Source organism: Stylophora pistillata, chromosome 1 (assembly GCF_964205215.1).
Source record: "Stylophora pistillata chromosome 1, jaStyPist1.2, whole genome shotgun sequence".
Lineage (NCBI taxonomy): Eukaryota > Metazoa > Cnidaria > Anthozoa > Scleractinia > Pocilloporidae > Stylophora > Stylophora pistillata.
The window spans coordinates 40,631,613-40,652,459 of record NC_142519.1 but is presented as its reverse complement, the minus strand read 5'-3'; the positions used below and the strand labels follow the sequence as shown (position 1 = coordinate 40,652,459).

The 20,847-nt window shown below is 38.6% G+C and overlaps 1 protein-coding gene and 1 long non-coding RNA gene across 2 annotated transcripts; both read right to left on the bottom strand.

Moving 5' to 3' along the window:
- Positions 1-39: 39 nt before the first annotated feature.
- LOC148742522 (uncharacterized) lies at positions 40-1,642 on the bottom strand. The gene is made up of 2 exons (XR_016000115.1): positions 1,081-1,642; positions 40-521 (listed from the first exon to the last, which is right to left on the bottom strand). It is a non-coding gene; the product is annotated as an uncharacterized LOC148742522 (long non-coding RNA).
- A 2,159-nt stretch (positions 1,643-3,801) lies between these two features.
- On the bottom strand, positions 3,802-5,669 carry LOC148742521 (uncharacterized). The gene is made up of 2 exons (XM_088757038.1): positions 5,468-5,669; positions 3,802-5,170 (listed from the first exon to the last, which is right to left on the bottom strand). The coding sequence occupies exons 1-2, from the start codon at positions 5,658-5,660 to the stop codon at positions 4,053-4,055; spliced, it is 1,311 nt and encodes a 436-aa protein (XP_088613164.1). The 5' UTR covers positions 5,661-5,669; the 3' UTR covers positions 3,802-4,052.
- Positions 5,670-20,847: the final 15,178 nt, after the last annotated feature.

Genomic DNA, 20,847 nt, shown 5'->3' with positions numbered 1-20,847 from the left:
TAGTATCATTGCTGTAGGTTACATTGCCTGAGAATAACATTTCAAGTCTTGAAAATGATTTATTTTTTCGAATGTACAATTTCAAGTTTCTGAATGTATTTGCTGCTAAATTTATATTGCACATTACTTTAGGCAGCAACTTTAATAAAGTCCACGGTTATCTTTTCTTGAAAAGCCCTTGTTGATTCAGTGATCATACCTTCTCTTATATGACAGTTTTTGGTTGACCATGAAATAAAATGTCTTATCTTCATTGGGAACAAAACTTTTGTTCCCTGCCCATGAAGGTCAAGTAAACAATGCCAATTAGCAGGAAAAATGATGGAGAAAATTCTTCTTGTGCTAAAAGTTTCCACTGTCCATTTATCACTCCCTTCTTTCCAAAAAAATGTTGAAATACATCTTCTCTGAACTCCATAGTCACTTGTTTAGATGCTTTCAAAGAAGCAGCAATGGCCACTCTAAGCCTGGAAACTTCATTTAATATGACATTCCTGTCTGGCTTGGGATGCTTGTAGTATCTATTCATGATTAAAATACATACAAATTAACAGAATCGAAATGACCCATTATGCACTAAAGTATAAGCAAGAACCAATTCCAAGGCCATATTCTGGAACACGACGAACGGTAAACACTGCAAAAATGTTTACTTCAGACAAAGCTGGTTCAAATGCTCTGGAGGCTCCCATGAAGCCTCAAATGAACTAAAATTCTTCCATTACACCAGATATTCTCTCCCCTTAAGAGTAAAAAATAAGAATATTTCAGTTTCCTATTAAATACTCGCAAAATTACGCGTAGTTTGCGGCTTAACACAATTGAAGCGTAGGATTTATTCAAATTCTCCTGACACACTACCTACGAATTAAAACATTCTTTGTAGGAGAATATCTAAACTGATAATTAGCGAAAGTTACCTTTTCAGACCATTTCTCTGAGCCAACTTAATGTTTGCAGAAGTCTTAGAAAAAATATAATTATTGAGAATCAATTTACTGATAGCATAATCCCCTTTAAAACGAAATTGATAAATTTTTTGGCCTGCATTTCGGGGATTTCCTTACGAGTTTCGCTTACCTGAATCACAAACTTACTTGCTGTCCTTGGCGGCTTGAAATTACCCTTTCCACCTCGAAAAAACGCCCGCCATCCACCGTACGTCTCCTTGCCTTCAATTCTCTACAAATATCAGCAACAGTAACGTTATTTAAATCCGCGAAAAAGCCGATGGATCTCTTCCCACGCGTCCGACTTGACGGAGTTGACGCCATGTTGTTCAGAAGTCACGCTTAATTGCGTGTTGCTTCCCAGCCGATGGCGTACACGCATTTAACTTCTGTGATTGGCAGGTCAAGTCACGCTCCAATCTTCCCATGTCCGAAATTTCTAGCCATGCAAAGGGAGGGGAAATTATGAACGCATCGGGACTCCTACCTTCCAGGTACACCCGTGAGTCCATTAGAACCTTGAAACCCCGGTATAGCTCCAGTGCTTTGGTCGGGGATGCACTTTGCCCGTTTTTCTACCTGTTGATTATCGTGGGTTTTCTTGCCCTGCATAGGAGCATAGTGTGTCGCGGAACTTGCTATAGGTAGCGGGGATGGGAATTCATCGAGTCCTTTAAAGGTACAGGATACTGAATAAACACCATTATTTTATTTAGGTGCTAAAGTAGGTATCCGCACGGGTCGTATCCATGCCCGGGGTCCTGTGGGTGTGGAAGGATTACTGACCGCTAGATGAGTAATGACCGGCCAGGGACACACAGTGGATGACTTTGCTGATGGAGGCCTGCTCAAATATCTTCACGAGACCCTCCCGATTGAAGGCAATCCTCAGGATTCTATTGACGAAGAAATGACTTCGGATAATGGCGACAGCGAAGTAATACAGAAATAATTACGTAATGCTAAACGTGTGCTTCAGTTTGCGCACAGTATTCGTTATACGAGTCAATGTTATGCTTTTGATGAGCGTACGTTTTGAAAACATCCCGCCCAAGAACGTATTATTATGTTGAATTAATTTAACTATTGCTCTCATGCTTGTATCTCAGTTATCCGTTTTTGTTATCCAACTACAATTCGTAGAGGACAAATAACGCCAAAGACGAGTACAAATATCACGCGGTATTTGTACTCCAGAAAGCCGGTAAAACAGGTTTCCTCGCATCGCGCAAGCGAAGAATTGGATTAAAGTTACGGGAAAAAAGATGGCGGACAATTTGAATCATATTTCTGACGACGAAGAGTCGGAATGGGATGGCAAATATAGATTTAAGTTTATTAGTTGAATCGAACGAAGAAAAAAGAGCTAGACGACCAGGAAACTTTTTCATTTATTGAAGAAAATAGAAACAGGAACACGACAACGCGTCAATTCAGTCCCGCCACCTGAAGTAACAGTTTGGCGGGTTGGATAATAAATAACTCATTAGACGTTTGGTTGTGTAGTATCGCTGAGTATTTTTACTAAATACGGCACAACTAGTAAAAATACTCAGCAATAATACACAACAAAACGTCTAATAAGATATATATATATCTTATTGCTAGACACTGTAAAAATATCACTGACAAGGAACTTTTTTCTCTGTGGATAGCTAAAAGCGGAACCCCATTTTTAAGAAAATAGGAATATTTAAAACTGTTTGGTTGGCTTTGCGTTCGACTTAACGCAATCTTGATACCTTGTTTCCGTTCTTGTGCTCCATGCTCAAGCGATACTGTTGAATATACCGTAATAAGAACTGTACGTTGACCCCAATAGTTGACTGTCACGTTCTCAGGACAGACTATGCAAAGCAGAAAACCTGACTCTTGATTAAGGATAGAAAACTGTACGAGAGTTTTCGTGATAATAATAGTTGTTATATTGGTATTACCGAGATGTTGCTGTCAACCCCGAGAAAGCAAGATATTGGTTTACTTCGTAATTCGGTTCTTAAGTCAGTCCCGTGCATTTTCCACGATTGTCCGCGGAGGAAAGGGGCAGCTGAAAAGTCCCTGGTCCTGATGCCTGTTACAAGAACATGCACTGTTTAAAAATAGTTCTTTAAGCAGACTCTTTGTGTGTTCGGGGGGAGGGGGGAGAGATAGGATCTGTGCAATTAATTCTGACATGTGGAAAATGCATAGGACACAACTCTGCTACTTTGGTACGGTTATCGTTATCAGGCACAATGAGAATTACATGAAAAAAATTAATAAATAAAACGGAACCGAATCGTTGAGACAGAATCGTTACGTCATCAATGGGTTCTCTGCATCTTCTATTTTCTATCTGCCCTTTCGCCCTCCCTTTCCCTCCCACGTACAAAACAAAGATCTGGTCGGCCTGCTGATAAGTATTGTTATTAACAGAGTTTCAACTAGCCGTAGCGTATTGTAACATGAAGGGTATTTTCTCTTGCGAAATACTATTTATTAACAGTTTTATCACCGATGAAGGAGACAGGTTCTACGTAACAGAGACTAAATAATGTAACATTAAGAATAAAACCCAATGAAGCAAATACGTTTGATAAGTTCCTTTCTTAGCTGGTGCATATTCGCTCACTTTTAAACCAATCGTGTTCAAGCAAAATTTAACAAATGGTAAACACCACAGCGTACACTATTGAGTTATGGATGCACGCGGGAGGTTGCTAAGCACGAAAGAAGCGTAAGAGTCGCTCGAGGCGATAGCCGAGAGCGACTCTAGCTTCTTGAGTGCTTAGCAAACCTCCCAAGTGCATCCATAACTCAATAGTGTACGCTGTGGTGTTCACCATTTGTTTTATAACATAACATCGATACATTGTAGCCATAGAATTTCCCTTTTATTGAACCAAAAATGTTCGTGTAGTCTTACATGACCAAACAAAACAAGAGCGCGAAAACTAGGCATTGCACGGGTTTGCTCGTCAAGTCAATCGAAGACAAATGTGATCATGTTTACTGAAATTCATGAAAAAAAGCTCTTTCTGAGCTTTGTATCTAGAGCTAATCGTTGCAATTGCTCAATCACGAGCGAAGTTTCTGACGAAAGTAAAAAACCGTCCTCAAATGTCATTTAAAAATTGACTCAATTTCGGAGGAAGAATTGTTGAAAACAATTTGCAAGTTTTGAATACTGCAGTCGCCGAAAAGCGATTTCGTTGCCACTTGTTTGGTCTGGAACGACATGGATTGCTTAGAAACTTCTGATGACTGGCTGTGGTTGTTAGTGGAGAAAGAAAAGGCTCTCGACAAGACTTGACTGGAGTTGTGCAGTTGTGATGTCGATGAACGAGAGTTGTAGCTCACCAGAGACTGTTCACTGCGGTGTCCAGAAATGGCCATGATGTGGCGGTTAGAAATCCCAGCGTTGGACCAGAGAGTGATGGTAGTAGCTCTTACACAATGATTTGTGTAAACTTTGGATAAATTCGCTTCTTCGCTGATATTTTTCATCATTTTAGCGAGGCTGTGTATTCCAAGCGGTCGTGCTTCGTACCAAACTGCATCTTCGGCTGCACAGTTTTTCTTCGGATACTGGAAAAAGGCAGTGCAATTTGGATTGACTTTCTGCAGGTATAGTTTCAGCGCTTTGTAGCCGTCTCTTTGATCTTGTGTTTCATACATTCTTGCTTCTTTTTCTGTGCTCTCTACATCGTTCAATCCTCCAGGATGATTCTTTGACATTTCATCATGGCTCATTGTTGCGTACCTTCGTCCAGCCGCATCAATTTCGAACCTGAAGCTCTTCGTTGTCAAGCTTCTTTGACCTTCACGGCCCCTTCGGCAAAAAAAAAGGACAACATGAAACCAAACGTTCCTCAGGAAGGAAAGTGGTTGAGAGAAGGAAAAGACTTTGCTGGATTTCAACTTCTGGAGGTCTTCCTCTTCGATAGCAGGTTTGTGTGTGACATTTTCTTTGCCGCTTCGCTTAAGGCTTCTTATTTGTGCATCTAACATCAAGTTTGATCTTGAAAATCTCGAATCAGTGGAAATTTTTAGGCCTCTGTTTAAAGGAGGGGCATTGAGATATCTTTCCATTGAGTTTCGGAATCCCAGTAAGGTAGATTTGCTGTAATCTTCGCCCTTTTTCGTTCTGGCTTCTGCATAGAACCTTCGTAGGTTTTGATCCAGCTGGCCGATACTCATCTCTTCAAGCGGGGTTTGAATTTTTTTTTCTGTACACCAAGCTGAAATTAACAGAAAAAGAAACGGTCTGTCAAAATTCTCTTTTTTTAAGACCTTAAATTTTCAATTTCAGTATTTTAACCTCTAATCATCGTAAACGCTCTTTAACAAAGGCAATTTAAAAGGTTTCGTCAAGATTGTTTACGTACAGCATTAAATGGGGTTCCACGGTTACAAACATTTTACTCATCGGTAAAGGCTTCAGGAACTAATTTGTTCTTATTTTTAGCTTTATCGAAGCCTATTTAAAATTTTAAATTTTAAATTTTGTCAGGTTATCTCTGATAGCTGCTTTTTACCTTTAAATGTGGACACAGACCAGTTTGTGGTTTCTTTTGTCTTTTTGGAGTGCCGCTCGCTTACAAGCAATTCAAGTTCGCTTTCACTTAAACTCGCAAATCTCTTTGTAGGTGGCTCAAGAAATGAGAAATCAAATAATTTAAAGGATGGCATTTCTGTCTCATTTTCCCGAAAATTCGAAGACATTTCCATATTTCCGGCAGAAGAGACTCCAGCCATTATTTAAAGAAACAGTTTCCTACGAAACATTTGCTCACGTCAGCAGCGTACACCCATGGGCAAATGGGGGACGCTAAATCGACCAATCAGAGCGCGCGCTTTAGTTTGGTTATGTTATAATACATGATGGATTAACTATCTGAACGGATCTTGGACATCACTGTCCGCCTGTTATCCTTTTTTTCGAGAGGTAACAATCATATTCACGTCATTTGCAGCCTGGAGACGAAAGATTCCGGTAGCCCAGCTAAAGATAATACGGTTCTTCACAGCAGTGTCAGTACGCTTTCCCCTATTCTCTCCCAGATCAGAGCATGTGGACCGCTATGTAAAGAAATACTGCAAAGTAGTAGAATGATTATAGATTTATTCTGCAGTTTAAACTTATCTTACGTTTGTTCATAGAAGCCAAATGTTCATATTTTTTCTTAATTAAGGTCGACATACTTCGAAGATGATACTGATCGTATAAAAAGTCATAATTGTTGATCACGCCCTTCAAACTGCCATACGCCTAGCCTCGGTCGGATGATGAAGTAGAATTATTGCGTCTCACTATGAGCCACACGTTGGTAAGTATTCCTTCGCTCTTTGCTTCGCACTAATTAAACGGAACAAAAGAGCAAGGACTAGAACCAACTTGCCACCGTGATACTGGAACATGTAACCATTGGACCTTGCCACGTAGTTTCTACTGTAGCACTGTATCATTCTGTTTGAGTCCTAGGAGTCTTATTCCTCTTTGTCTATATCTTCCTGCGTAGTAGGTGATGCCCATGGCTGGCGTTCTCCTAAACAAGGCTGTGTGTAGAAAATTACGGCGTTAACATAAGTGTTCCAAAACACTACCCTCCATCTTCTTGTATCTAAATGAGAAAAAAAGCTACAGCCTTTAAGCTTGCGGAATGGACTACCACTGTAAACAGTCGAATGTACAGGGCAGAAAAGTGAAGATTCAGTTTCAAAACAAAGCATGCGTGGTTGGTTCCTTGAGGTCCCTCTTATACATGTCTACTTACTGGGTTATAAATCCAGGAGCTGATGCAAAGGGTGGGGCAATGTCCAAACGATCGACAGCGTAACCAATAGCATTTAAACCAAAAAATTCAACACCCAACACCAGGAATATAACACTTGTTCTCCTTAGCCAAATATAGCCTGTTGCCACTATAAATATTCCAGCTAATAAACCTATGGACAGAATCGGAGAAGATTCATCTTCAAGTGAATCTTGAAGTCAAAATTTCATCCACTATCAAGTGAGGTTTACGCATGGCCCGCATACATCTCTCCACATACGCTCAGACTATAAGTTTTAAAAATTTGAAAAGTTTGTTTTGACTTAAATGGAACGCCATAGATTGGCGCGCGCGAAATACCACAAAAACGATTCTACAATAAAAAAAACTTTTCATTTATTTTCTCAAGTCAGAACAAGAAACTCACAATTCATCGAAAACATTACTTATTTTCTCTTTTTTTTTCACTGTTGTCACTTCTTTTTTTTGCAACAAATGCGAAGAATATTCGTTTGTTTTTTTGTGTTATAAAGGCGTACAAGAGAACCAGAGCCGGATGGCTTTTTCCCGACCGGCTCACGTCAACCCGTCCAGCCCTGCACACGTCAGCTTTTGGTACACTTTTCTATGGGATTGCGCGAGCGGGGCCAGACGGGTCATGTGATAATTTTACTAATCCCTGCGACAAAGACGATCATATGCGAGCCTTAACAGAATCATAGTCTATGCTACTGGCCTTAGTGATTGCTAACTACTTACAGATATACAAATGTAAGTATTACCTGCCCCGTAGAAATTTTTTCCTTATTGTACCAACTTTACAAATCTTGTATCTTATGAGCATATCAGCTGTTATTCTTCCTACTGGACCTAGAATGGCTTTAAACAAATACGGACAAGCTGCTAGGAATCCGGCCAGTCTGAAACGAGAAAAAAATAGGCATTGTCTTTGCGTTGGCAGGTGAATTCATAACTTTTATGTACATCCTAAAAAAAGCATACTTCTCTTTGGTGGTTTTGATAATGTTTTCTTCGTTTAGCTTTTCATGTCTTAGTCTTGCCTAATTTCTGTGAGAATTTACTTTAAGGAGATGCGGAGAAAAGATTACTGATAAGGCTCATTTTTTCAGCGTCTCGAGTTGGCCCGCCTGACCAAGACCAACAATGTGGCAATTAGAGAAAAAAAAAAGCAAATTTAAAAACTACTAGGGAGCTGGATTAAATCAAAGTCATCAACAATGGATAGTTCTTATTTGACTTTAATCCATGGGTTTTAAGGACCTTAATCACAAAATAATGCTCTCAAAAACAAACATCTGACAGAGTAATGGTAGCAAATTTTAAAATGTCGACTATTTCAGCGATATTCCCTCGTCATAGATCTAACAGAGGGTAAATTAATGCTCAAGACTTCTAAACTTTTCAAAACTCGCGACAGTTGCTTGCCTAACTCTAGAGAATCATAAGGAAAAATGCTTATTGTTTGACTTTGCCGCAGATGCCTGATCCAGTAAGGTGACAGTTTTGATGACAGTTTAATGACATATTACAATATTACGAGAAATATGCACTGCCCGCAGTCAGCAAAGGCTAGTCGAGGCGGGCAGTGTTTAATACATATATTAAAAAATATGAAATAAAAAAGATTTACAGAGAAGAGATTCAAAATTCTAGACAAATTACACCTCAGGGCAGGAAACTTTCTGAACGGGCAAAGGTCAGTTACACACAACACGTTCATAATGTCAGCAAATGTGTTTACTATCAGCGAAGAAAGTAAATTCCTACAAAGGAGCGAAAAAATAAGTTACAATACAGAAAAAACTACTTTAAGGCGACTGCATAACGAAATAAAAATAAAAAACGATGGAAACAAAACTGCTTACCAAATGCTGAGAAAGATAGGGTTGTTGGTCAGGGCCACCGAAGAAGAAACCTACTTCGAGGAATGATGTGACACTAATAGCTCGGTACAAAACTGGCAATAAATAAGGGCGAGGTAATAAAACTATAACGAAATTTACATACAGCGAATAACAAAGGAGCGTAACTAACGAAATACCGGAGGGAACAGAAAAGAATACACGATAACAAGTAAGTGAGAAAATGAAAATAAAAAAGAAGAAAAATTTGCCCCAACACTTTCTTTTCAATTCACTTGTCCCTTTGGACAAGTGTAGTGTGTATTTTACTTGTCCGGACCACAAAACTACTTGTCCCAAAAAATTGGCAACAGCAATTTAGGATTTCAAAAATCCTTTTTTATTTCAACCATGCCCCAGTTACGTGGAAATCAATGGCGACGCTGAGCGAAGAAATCAAATACACAGCTTGCACAAAAAGAAAAGAAAATTTATTTCCTAGGCTCTGAGTTGTAAAATACGGGAAAAAATGATTTATTATTTATCCAAAGTCAGGCAACGTTAGAGCTCTACAACTTAGGCCTAGTTTATACGTCGCTTCATTCGAATTTAATTGAGACCAATTTAATTCCATTAAATTCGTCGTTCCTTCGACGTAAACCGTGGCGTGGTTTTATGCGTCGAAATCAATACGATCGAATTTAATTCTCTTCCCAAATGCAGTGCCTCGGGTCGCTGCGGGCTCACCAAAATAAATTCAAATACATTGAGAAAATGTATGCATTTCATTCGACGCGGCGCTAGTGGGACGTTAAAACTGAAGACGCTTTATCGCTATTTTATCCGTCTTACCAACTGAGGACGGATAAAACGTCAAGGGCGAATTTAATTAACCAGACTAACTTAATTCGTTTTAGACGTCGCGCTATCGTCAAATTTAATTGCTTGTGGGACCTTGAATTAAATTCGACTGTAGCGCGACGTATAAGCTAGCAGCTAGGCCTTACTTGTCCAATTGCACAACTTCGATCATCTTTTTCCTTGTCCGAATGGAAAAGTTACCCGTCTCGGACGTTCAGACGGGCCATTAGTTTCCTGCCCTGCAACTACATTTATTTACATTTAAGATACGGCAAGAAAACAGAACAGGCTGGGGTCTTATAGTTGTGCCATTAAAGTAGACAAATCAATATAATCGCCATATTTTTCGAGTCTCTGGAGGAGGAAATCATCAGTTTTACTCTTAAAATTGTATTTTGATAAGGTCCAAATTACATAAAACAACTTCGTGTTCTATAATAATTACGTGGTTGCCATGACACTAACACATGAGCATTGTAACAGTGAGAAACAGTGATAAGAGTTTCCAGCAGAAGGTCAACCAGCAAAACTAACATGTATTGTAAATAGTAAAGGAGAAAAAAACACTATTAGATATGGTGTTTTAAATGCTAAAGCAATCTAAAATTGTGGACAGAGAAACTAAGTTGAGGTAACAGAGCTAAATGCAAGCTTGGTGTCTGTCTAAGCCTGTGTACAACTGTACAGCATGTATGTCACACCATTTTGACCCCTACTTCATTCCTCAATGTTGTTTTATAAGTGACTGTGTTTTTTTTTTTCTTGGATAACATTGATGCTAATATACATGTACTGTAGATTAGTTTTATTCACATTATAGTGACTTTTGACCCCAAAATGCACAAGTGCTTTGCTGAAAACAATACCATTAATACTCAGTGTAACAGTATAAGACTGCTGGTCTAATTAGTAGTACGAGCATATACAGGCAACTTTGTAAGGGGTCTTAGGAGGGCTTATAAATAAAGGGCCTTACAAACACAATGCATATATCTAAGGGAGCTTAAATTTACCAGAACAGAAACACTTTGATACATTAGCTGTGGCAGCACTCATCAAAATATGTTTTACATTTGAGAAATTGAATTCATTTCATTAAATTTGGAACAGAATTAAATTAAAGCTTAACAACTTGAACAAATTAAGCTGGAATGTAACAAAAAAGTAGTTCAGACTTTTAGCTTGAAGCTCATCTTTTCTCTCAATTATTAAAATGTTAGTGTCGAATTCGAAGCAGTGAGGCTTCCAGCTTTGTTATAATTAAAACAAGAAAAACCATAAAATTTTATCTCAGCCAGTAAGAAGTACATCATTATGAAATAACAACATTGACCATGCTTTGTGATGGCAATTATGATCTGCCTGGACAATTAAATGCTACAAATGCTGTATTTACTGGTGCAAAACATGATCTCTTTTTTTTTTAAATGGCCAGAGCAGCAGCTGCTTGTGAACCGCTCGACGTGGTTTTTGCGAGTTGTTGGTTTGCGGCAAGATTACTGAGTTGATTTTGAAAATGGCCATTTCTTACCTCTTGATTGTGTTTTTTATTTTCTTGAGATCTCAAGACACAATAATAGCGTTCAAAAGATATATTTTTAAAAGCAAAGACAGATACAACTCAGTTTTACTTCCTTTAAAAAGAATAGACAGCATTGTCGTCTTCTGACTGCTGTCATCAAACTATTTGATTCCGAGAACACCTTCACGACGTAGAAAGGAATAACCACGACACATCAAAACCAGTCGCCAGACACTTTATCTACCTAATCATTCTAAGCAGTGTCAACGAACGCTGTTCATTTCTACTAATTCATTCTTCTTTTTCTCGTCACCCGGTTCCCACCTAGCGTTTAAGCTCCACTTTCTGCATACAAACACGCACAACACACGATTCTCCCATTCGCTCTGAGAAAGGGCTATTATAAACCCTCCAAACGTCAGCTTTTTAACTCTTTTACGGTGGTGGCCAATTTACAATGTCAACTTAGTTAATAAAACCAAATTACCATGTTACCCCAACTGACGCAGCACCACAGTTTCTTTAGAAACTTACCCCTTTTATTCCTTAATTTTCATATTTAGAAAACGGAGGAGATTTAAGTATGTTGAAGTCATACATGTTTTTACTCAGAGTGTTTGGAAGGTGTATTTAGTAAGCTCAATTTACAAAAATTAATTGTAGAGGAAGCATGATCATTTTTTGCTCAGGTTGACCAAGGACAATAATAAACAGAACACTTAACTGTCCGAGATAAACACAGGTACATGATGTTGTCATTAGTAAGCTTGGAAAGAAATTAGTGAAGGACCCAATTTTGTTTATTAATTCAGTTGCAGCCTAAGCATATATGCAAGTCATTAAGTTAGTTGTTTAAAATACACGTCATGTTTTTTTTAATTGTTGTTTAACTGCAGCTAAAACTGAAAATCATTTGTACAGCTGACTACATGTATACTCTATCATCACCAATTCAGAAAGAGTTATTTGAGGCTTGATGCTCATGACGGTGTTAGGGATTTCCAAAATTTTGAAAGGAATTAATGGAGAAATGATCTTTCATAAGATGTTAAACTTGCTTGAACCCTTTTCAAATGGTTCCAAAGGTTGTACTTCATAGAAATCACAGACAAGTGCAGCCAAATCATCTACTCTTAATTAATCAACTTACATTGTGTCATCTGCTATAAAAAAACAAATCAAAACTAAACTAAAACAAAAACACACGAGGGAAATGAATTCAAGTTTTCATATCCTTATCAGCAAATGTGACTGATTAATTAACTGTTGTTCAGTTATCACAGAAGATATAATTTTAATGAAGCAAATTTGACCTGCAGATGAAATTCAAGCAAAAAAACAATCCTCACAAGTAGACTCTAATTCATATAATTATTATAAGCAATTGCAGAAAAGAAACCAGAAAACATTCAGGCTTTGAAAGTATTCGAACCCCTGCCTCCAAGATACTTAAGTTGAGCAGTCTACTACCAACTATCAGCTACAAAGCCACCTGTTAATAGGCAAATTTTGGAGCAAATCTAAACAAAATTTTCAATGAATAATCAATTTGAGCTGCAGGTGAAAATTAAGCAACGAAACAGTCCTTGCTGGTGGACTGGACACTGCAGTACCAAGAGAGAGAACAGTGAGCCATGAAGCCAGATTAAGAGCAAAAACTAAGAACAATTAACTTATTTGCCCCCAAAAGCTAAAAGGAAAGATTTTCAACAAGGGTTGTCATAGGGATGCCCAGCATCATTACTGAAAGCTTAATCCAGTAAGGTTCAAATTACATAAAAAATTTTGTATTGACTTCTAAAATAAATATGTGGTTGCCATGACACCAATACATGAGAATTGTAACAGTCAGAGAAACAACTTGAACAGTGATAAAAATTTCCATCAGAAAGTCAACCAGCAAAACTAACATGTATTGTAAATGGTACAGGGGACAAAACACTATTAGATATGGTGTTAATGCTAAAGCAATCTCAAAATGTGGACAAAGAAATCAAGATGAGGCAAGAGAGCTGTCTGTCTGAGCCAAATATATGTACAACTGTACAACATGTATGTCACACCATTTCGACCCCTAATTCATGCTTCGATGTTGTTTCATTGGCAACTGTTTTTTTCTTGGATAACATTGATGCTGATGTACATGTTTGCAGATCAGTTTATTTCACATTATAGTGACTTTGGACCCTAAAATGTAACAAGTACGTCTGTATACATGTACTGCACTGAAAACAATAACATTAATACTCAGCATAACAGTATAAAACTGCTGGTTTAATTAATGGTCTGAGCATATACAACTTTGTGCGGGGTTTTAGAAGGGCCTATAAATAAATGGCCTACTTCATTCTTCAATGTTTTTTTATAAGTGACTGTGGTTTTTTTTTTTTCTTGGATAACATTGATGCTAATGTATATGTACCATAGATTAGTTTTATTCACATTATAGTGACTTTTGACCCCAAAATGCACAAGTACTTTGCTGAAAAAAATACCATTAATACTCAGTGTAACAGTATAAGACTGCTGGTTTAATTAATAGTACGAGCATATACAACTTTGTAAGAGGTTTTAGAAGGGCTTATAAATAAAGGGCCTTACAAACACAATGTATATATCTAAGGGAGCTTAAATTTACCAGAACAGAAACACTTTCAATTGATACAAGCTGTGGCAGCACTCGTCAAAATATATTTTACATTTGAGAAATTGAATTCATGAAAATTTCAATTCATGAAGCTCTTGATACATTTTGTTTCTAGTACATACCGTAAGTCAATACATATATTGTTTTGTTGTGTAGTATTGCTGAGTATTTTTACAAGTTGTGCTGTATTTTGACGAGCCCTAGGGCAAGTCAAAATACAAACAATGAGTAAAAAACTACTCAGTGATACTACACAATAAAACATCTAAGACGCGATTTATTATCCAACAGGCTAAATAGTTATTTCAGTGTGAGAGAATTTTGCAGATATTTCTGGAGTACAAATATCGCGTGATATTTGTGCTTGCACGTATTGCATGTTATTTGTACTCTTCAAAACACAATTGGATAATAAATATTTAACAATTATTCCACGAGCGCGCGTTGGATATGAGATGATAGATAGCCAACGAGGCGCCTAGCACCGAGTTGGCTATAATCATCTCATATCCAACAAGCGCGAGTGGAATAATTGTTTTATTAAAAACGTTAAATTAAATTATTAAATTTTATTAAACTTTTAGCTCCCTTTTAATTTTAAGCTGACACGTACGCTTGCCATATTTGTAGATTATGGTATATTGGCTGATATACCATAATGGCTAAGCCAATAAAAAGCCTTGAATTGCATTATCCAATGATCTAGTTTTTAATAAATCTTATTAGTCAGACGTTTTTAGTGTAGTATATTGCTGAGTATTTTTAAGAGTTGTGCTGTATTTTAACTAGCCCATAGGGCGAGTCAAATACAAACAACGACCAAAAATGCTCAGTGATACTACATAACAAAACGTCTAATAAGAGATTATTATCCAACACGCCAAATTGTTATTTCAGTGCGGGCGAATTTCGTGGACATTTCTGAAGTACAAATATCGCGTGATATCTGTACTCGTCTCGCGCGTTATTTGTACTCTACGAAGCACAATTAGATAATAAAAGTATATCATACTGAAGGACCAAACAACTCATTTTATCGATTTCTCGCCTCACTTCATGACCGATACTGAGGGAGGTTAAATGACTTTGCACTATATTTCGATGGAAGAATTTAGAATATTTAAAATAATCGCCTAAATTTCGTGGTGTTTGTTGTGACTAACAAAAAGCAAAACGAAAAAATCACAAGGTTGCATGGTCTATATACTTTGAGTACCGTAGTCCAACGAGGTTAGGTAAATGGACTGGAGGTCATTGTTTTGTCCACCAATCCATTGCTTGGTGATCAGTTCTTTCAACATTTGTTAAAGGATAAGTACGCAGTGGTACTAATAAGATACATGTCATAGACATTGAATAAGTTGAAAGTCTTATTAGACCTCACCTGTCGAAGTATAAATTCAAATTTTCATCCAGGGGGGTTTGAAGTTACTTCCCACATCCGATGTACAGAGTGAAGAGGAAAATACTCTTTTTTTAGAAAAGGCTGCCAAATGTAACACAGCTGTCGAAACAAACCGTCCTGACTATACAGTGCGACATCAATACTTTCAGTATTCAATCCACAGCCGTCCGCCATTTTGAATGTGGTTGCTAGTTAACTGAGTCTAGAGGAAGTCATAGCCAATCAGAAGAAACCGCGTTCAAAGAAATCTATGCTTTTCATTGGAAAATCTGGATTTTGGAAATCCAGATTTCGGATTTTAGGGTGATTCCCTCGTTTTGCACTGCGCGACCTATTCTGCTCATAACATTGCGACATCGAAGATGGCGGCCGTTCTTCCCGCTAGCGTGAAAAGAACAGACAAGGGACGCTTGGGCGGGGCAAAAGCTTTTACTCGTAATAAGAATGCCGCAAATCGGCTGACACTTCCAGTTCTGCTCTCGAAAAACAAGACAATGAAAAGGAAGTGCGTGATCCGGAGGTCTGCAGTAGATTTCCACCTCGCGGCCGTCGAGTTGTAGAATTAAATGTCCTCACTGAGGCTTTGGACGGGAGCTGTGAAGCGTGTGGGGCAGCTCTACGGCTCTCCGACTGCGTAAAAGAAACAGTCTCTGGGCTAGGATCACTACTCTACATAAACTGTTTAAACTCCGAGTGTGGAAAGACAAATATCTGTCGAAGAAATAAGACCCACCGCAGGTAGCACCGGAACAACGCGAGGGAGACCAATCTTTGATGTAAACACGAAGCTCGCTTCGGGTTTGTTTACATTTAATGTTGCTAAGAATATTGTTTTCCACGATAAAAGCACCCACTTAACATCTAGAAAAAATCCGAGCGCCAGATGGGTTTTGAACCCACGACCCTCCGTGATCTAGTCGGATGCTCTAACCACTGAGCTACTGGAGACTCTATGGTGAGTAAGGGTCAACTTGTGGGCCTGGACTGGAACCGCATCGCGCGGCTACACAGCCAAGTATTGGTAAGCGTGATGCTGTTAGTAAGTTTTCACAGAGCATCCGACTAGATCACGGAGGGTCGTGGGTTCAAGTCCCATCTGGGGCTCGAATTTTTTCTATTACACTAAAAATTGTTTCATCTTTACCTGCTCACTTTGGAGGTTGGTTGGCCGCATCTTGATATGCCTTAATGTGACAGCGTGATGCTGTTAGTGAGTTTTCACAGGTGCTTACCAATACTTGGCTGTGTAGCCGCGCGATGCGGTTCCAGTGGAGGCCCACAAGTTGACCCTTGCTCATCATAGAGTCTCCAGTAGCTCAGTGGTTAGAGCATCCGCCTAGATCAAGGAGGGTCGTGGGTTCAAGCCCCATCTGGGGCTCGGATTTTTTCTATTACACTAAAACTTGTTTCATCTTTACATGCTCATTTAACATCTAGCCAATTTTTAAATAAATTTTAACTTATTATGTCGATTTAAAAATCGACATATTTATGGGGATGCTCTACGCAAGCGTAGGTCCTACTCACCATCACTTGGAGAGTCCAGGCTGAGGACTCGCGAGAGGGAAGTAGGGCCCGAAATTGAAAAGCCGGCAAAGGAATCATGTCTGGAAAGTTTAGAAAGCAAAAGAAACCTGTGGAAAGAGGATAACGAGAAGGAAAATGTGGCGATAGGCTAGGAGCGTCATATGACAGGGGATGACTGCGATCTTAAAACTATATCCACCTTTCACGGCAGTTTGTGAGGAAACAAGCACGGTGACGCCCAATTTTTTTTTTCAGGTGTTTGCTAAGAACAGTCTAATAAAGAATATTTTTGAAGAAAAAATTTTTTTTAGTAGAACATGATTTTTTTAGGATAATACTTTCGTACTTGGTGTATTTTGGCCAAGGTCAGGATTCAAGCTAAGAACGGAACTGTCCGAAAAAGTGAAAGATCCCCACAACCAGGCAATCAAAAAAAACTAAAATGAAGCAATACTGCTTGTTTTAATAAAAGAAGCTTTAATTTCAAAGTAAAATTTTGTCTTTCAAGTTACCAAGGCTAAATTCTGATAAAGGTGATTCCAAATTTTAACGCACAACCAGGGAAAAATCTCCCATTTTAGGAGCCTGCTGACGTGTAAACAAGCACGGCGACCCCCATTTTTTTTTATTTCATGAATGTTAAATATACCAACTTTCAAAAAAGGTTTGATAGTGGAACAATTTGAAGGAAATTACCTTAAGGCAAAACGTGGAATCTAAAAACGGAATACGACGCTGAGAAAACCGTCCTCAAGCTGGATTTCAATTGAGAAATCCAATTCCGGAGCGCGTGGGTTTTTATGTTTCACGTCTTTTGAGAAATCCAGAGAGGGATTTGCGAAGCTGCACCTGTTCAACGAAGGGTCTTCCTAGAAAGTTTCTTCCTCTTTTGACTTCAACTTGGCCTCTCCCCCCCCCCCCCCCCGCGTTGTTTTGTTTTCACGCCTGGCGTGCGTGATTTTTTGTGAACTGGCCAATCGCGTCGGGGACATTGGGCTTGGCCTTGACATTGAAAAGAGGCTGTCGTGTACATTTTGCTCTTGTATCTTAGTCTTTTTTATTTATTTTCAGTGCGCAATTTACTTTGGATTGCTGTTTCTAATTCCTCAGTTTGGAATTTTTACAAGTTTAAGGAGGTTTATTCAACTCACCAATGTGAATTTCAATGACATAATTTCCAGGGAGCAAAATGTTAAAATAAAATGTTAATAAATGTTACTAAATTGTTATGATTTTAGAAATTTCTCTGTTGTTCAGCTCTGCTCTGAAATTATACTAAAACAATTGTTCGCCTCATGTTCGGTGAGTTTTGTCGAATAATCTCCTCGAATTCGTGGCTAAAGAACTACCTTAAACGAGCGCACAGTGTTCAAGGTCGTGGCCAAGTTATACGATCCACTGGCTGAATTTCACCTCTTTTCACAACGATCAAGACACTCTTCCGAGATCTATGCAAACTGAAAAATGGCTGGGACGACCTTCTTCACGAGGGACTTTCTTTCAGATACTCGCAATAGTTATCTGATCTGTCAAAGGCCGTAGGTATCCAGATCCAAAGATGTTATCTTTCAGACGAGAGCGTAATTTCAATTCAATTACGCGATTTTGGAGATAGATCGGAAGCTGTGTATACGGCAACAGTTCATCCAAGAGTTGAGACGAGACAAAGAGTCTACATTTGGTAATTGTTGTTTTTGAGTTTTCGTTCACGCCTACTTTAAATCCCTCAGTTCGGAATTTTTTACGAAGTGAAAGAGGTTTTATTAAAACTGAGTGTTGTGATCATTTTAATTACTTATTTTCCGTTGTGAAGAGTGCACCTGTAGGCGAGTGATGAGTTGAAAAAAGCGTTCAAGATGACTTGGCAATGACAATGGTTAGGGATTTAAACAAATTTTTTTCTTCAACAAGTTTTCTATGAAGTGTCTTTGATAAGTTCCTTTTACTGGAAAAGGTAGATTAAAAGGTCTAGCGTTTTACTCGTCACCATGTTCCCGCTAATAGTGTAGCTCCACTTTCGGCATAAAACCCCCACACAACCCATAATTCCTCCATTCGCTCTGACGAAGGGCTAATGATGGAAACGTCAGCTTTTTAACTCTTTATGGTGGCCAATTTACAATTTCAACTTAGTTGATATTATCAAATGACCTTGTTACCTCCACCGACGCAGAATCACAGTTTCTTTAGAAACTTACCCCTTTATTCAATAGAAAATAATGTCTGTCAGCATCCTCTTTAAAATTGCTAAGATTTTCCTTCCTTGGAATTTAACTAAAAAAAAAATAGACAGATAGGTAAAGATATGAATTTTTTAGTAATGAACTATTGATCAATAGAGAGAGCGATAACTCCGATGAATGGAATTTCCTTCTGTATTTGATTTTGACGGACAGGGTAATAAAATTAACTAAAATTGATGGTGAGGATCACACACATGAGAATATCAGCTGAGAGTTGATATTCTCTTGCAACGAAATGATGATGACGTTAAACGGGATAAGTTGAGCGCCACTGAGTCACACTGTCACAGGTCACAGATAAAGTTTTGAGTTAGGGCCTGTTTACACGGAAGTGGAGGACCCTTGGTAGGTGAGGTAACCCGCCTGGCCGTGGTCGGAAAATAAAATGCCTTTACATACAATCTTACAACCCTGTGGTGCCGGGGTGAAGTTTGTCGAGGTTGTTGTTGCGCTTGTAATTAGGGACTTTAAGCATAGGCGTCCCAAGCTGACGTCTCGAGAAAGACGAAAGATTTATTCTCGGAAACGTTTGTGCTTATTCATAAAAGCGCCACGCGATGTGTTACACGGTATTAGGTTACGCAAGGTACGTACCGTTGACAATCTGAACCTATTTTGAACCTAAAAGATTAAGATCTAACTCTAAGCGTGAGCGTGGGACGTTAAAAAAAAAGGAGAAATATAAAAAAAAATTAAGAAAATTAAAAAGGATAATAAAAGCTACGAATATAACGTGTTGAGTCTCCTTACTTTTTTTTCCGCTGCCGCTTTGTCGTTTACAGTCCTTTTAACGCTTTGCTAATACCTACCCGTTCGAGCAGCATTATTATTAGGTATTGATAAAGCACTCTCATGGATGGAAATTTGAGGGATATCGGTCGACTTTTGTGGAATTTATCAGCCTTCGAGTGGAGATGGTTGGTGTTCGAGACAGGTTGAAGTGATCAACCTCCTGTTTTTCTTTATACAGTAGACTGGTAACATCACACCAGTTACAAAGAACGTCGCCAAAACAGCGTTGAAACGACCGTTGGCGATAGAGCGGCCACGGAAATATGATAAGGAGACTTAATATGTTATCTATCCGTTTTCATTTTTACTTATTTTTTTTCTAATTTTTTCCCTTTCTTAACGGCTCACGCTTACGCTTAAAACTCGATCTTATTATTTTAGGTATTGCCGCTAGTGACCTTTAGACCCCAAAATAACAAAGCACGCTTGGGTCGCCCGTGTAGATACGTTATATGGAAATGTAGTGATAAGGAAATATGGCTGATTTACAACGCTAATTATTCCGAAATGTGAATATTTTAGACTCCTTGTGTGTCCCTTACAATTTCTGGTGATTTCTGCTGTTTTGGACTTGCTTTGCCATCACTGTTATTCCTATTAGACTCCTTCTTATGGGTCGTCATTTGTTTTTCCATAAGATTTTCACCAATAGGTCGATAACATATGAATGCGGCAGTGTTGAGTTCAAAGTAAAAATGTAAGTTAATCACTTCCGAGGTTTCATTGGTAAGAGGACGTAAAATTTGGTGTTCTAACGTTTTAATTCTGTATGGGACAGCTAGGAAAGTTTTACAACACGCTTGTTTCGTTTTTGAGCTTTTTTCCATGAACGTGGCCCTGGCTAGACGGGTTACCCCACCCTGAGGCGTTTGCGTGGCAAATCGTCACCTCGGCTGACAGGGTTACCCTACCTGGTAGAACGGGCTACCCGCTTAGGCGGGTCATCCCACTTAAGCGGGTCACTCCACTTAGGCAGGCTACCTCACCTACCTGGGGTCCCCCATCTCCATGTAAAGAGGCCCTTATTCACTTTCTTGCTAACAGTTTCTAATTGAACGTTACTAAAGGCTTCTCACTAACAGAATACGGTTTATAATGTTTTGCTTCTCACTGCCTTTAAACGATGGTGGGGAATTATCGCACAGTTTAAAAAGCTAACTTTAAATGTCATAGGTCACAGAAAAGGAGAAATGGATATTATATTAATTCTAATGCTTCCGTTATGTTTGTCGTTGTATGTCGTTTATCTGCGAACGAACGAGAGTATGCAATGATGAGCGAA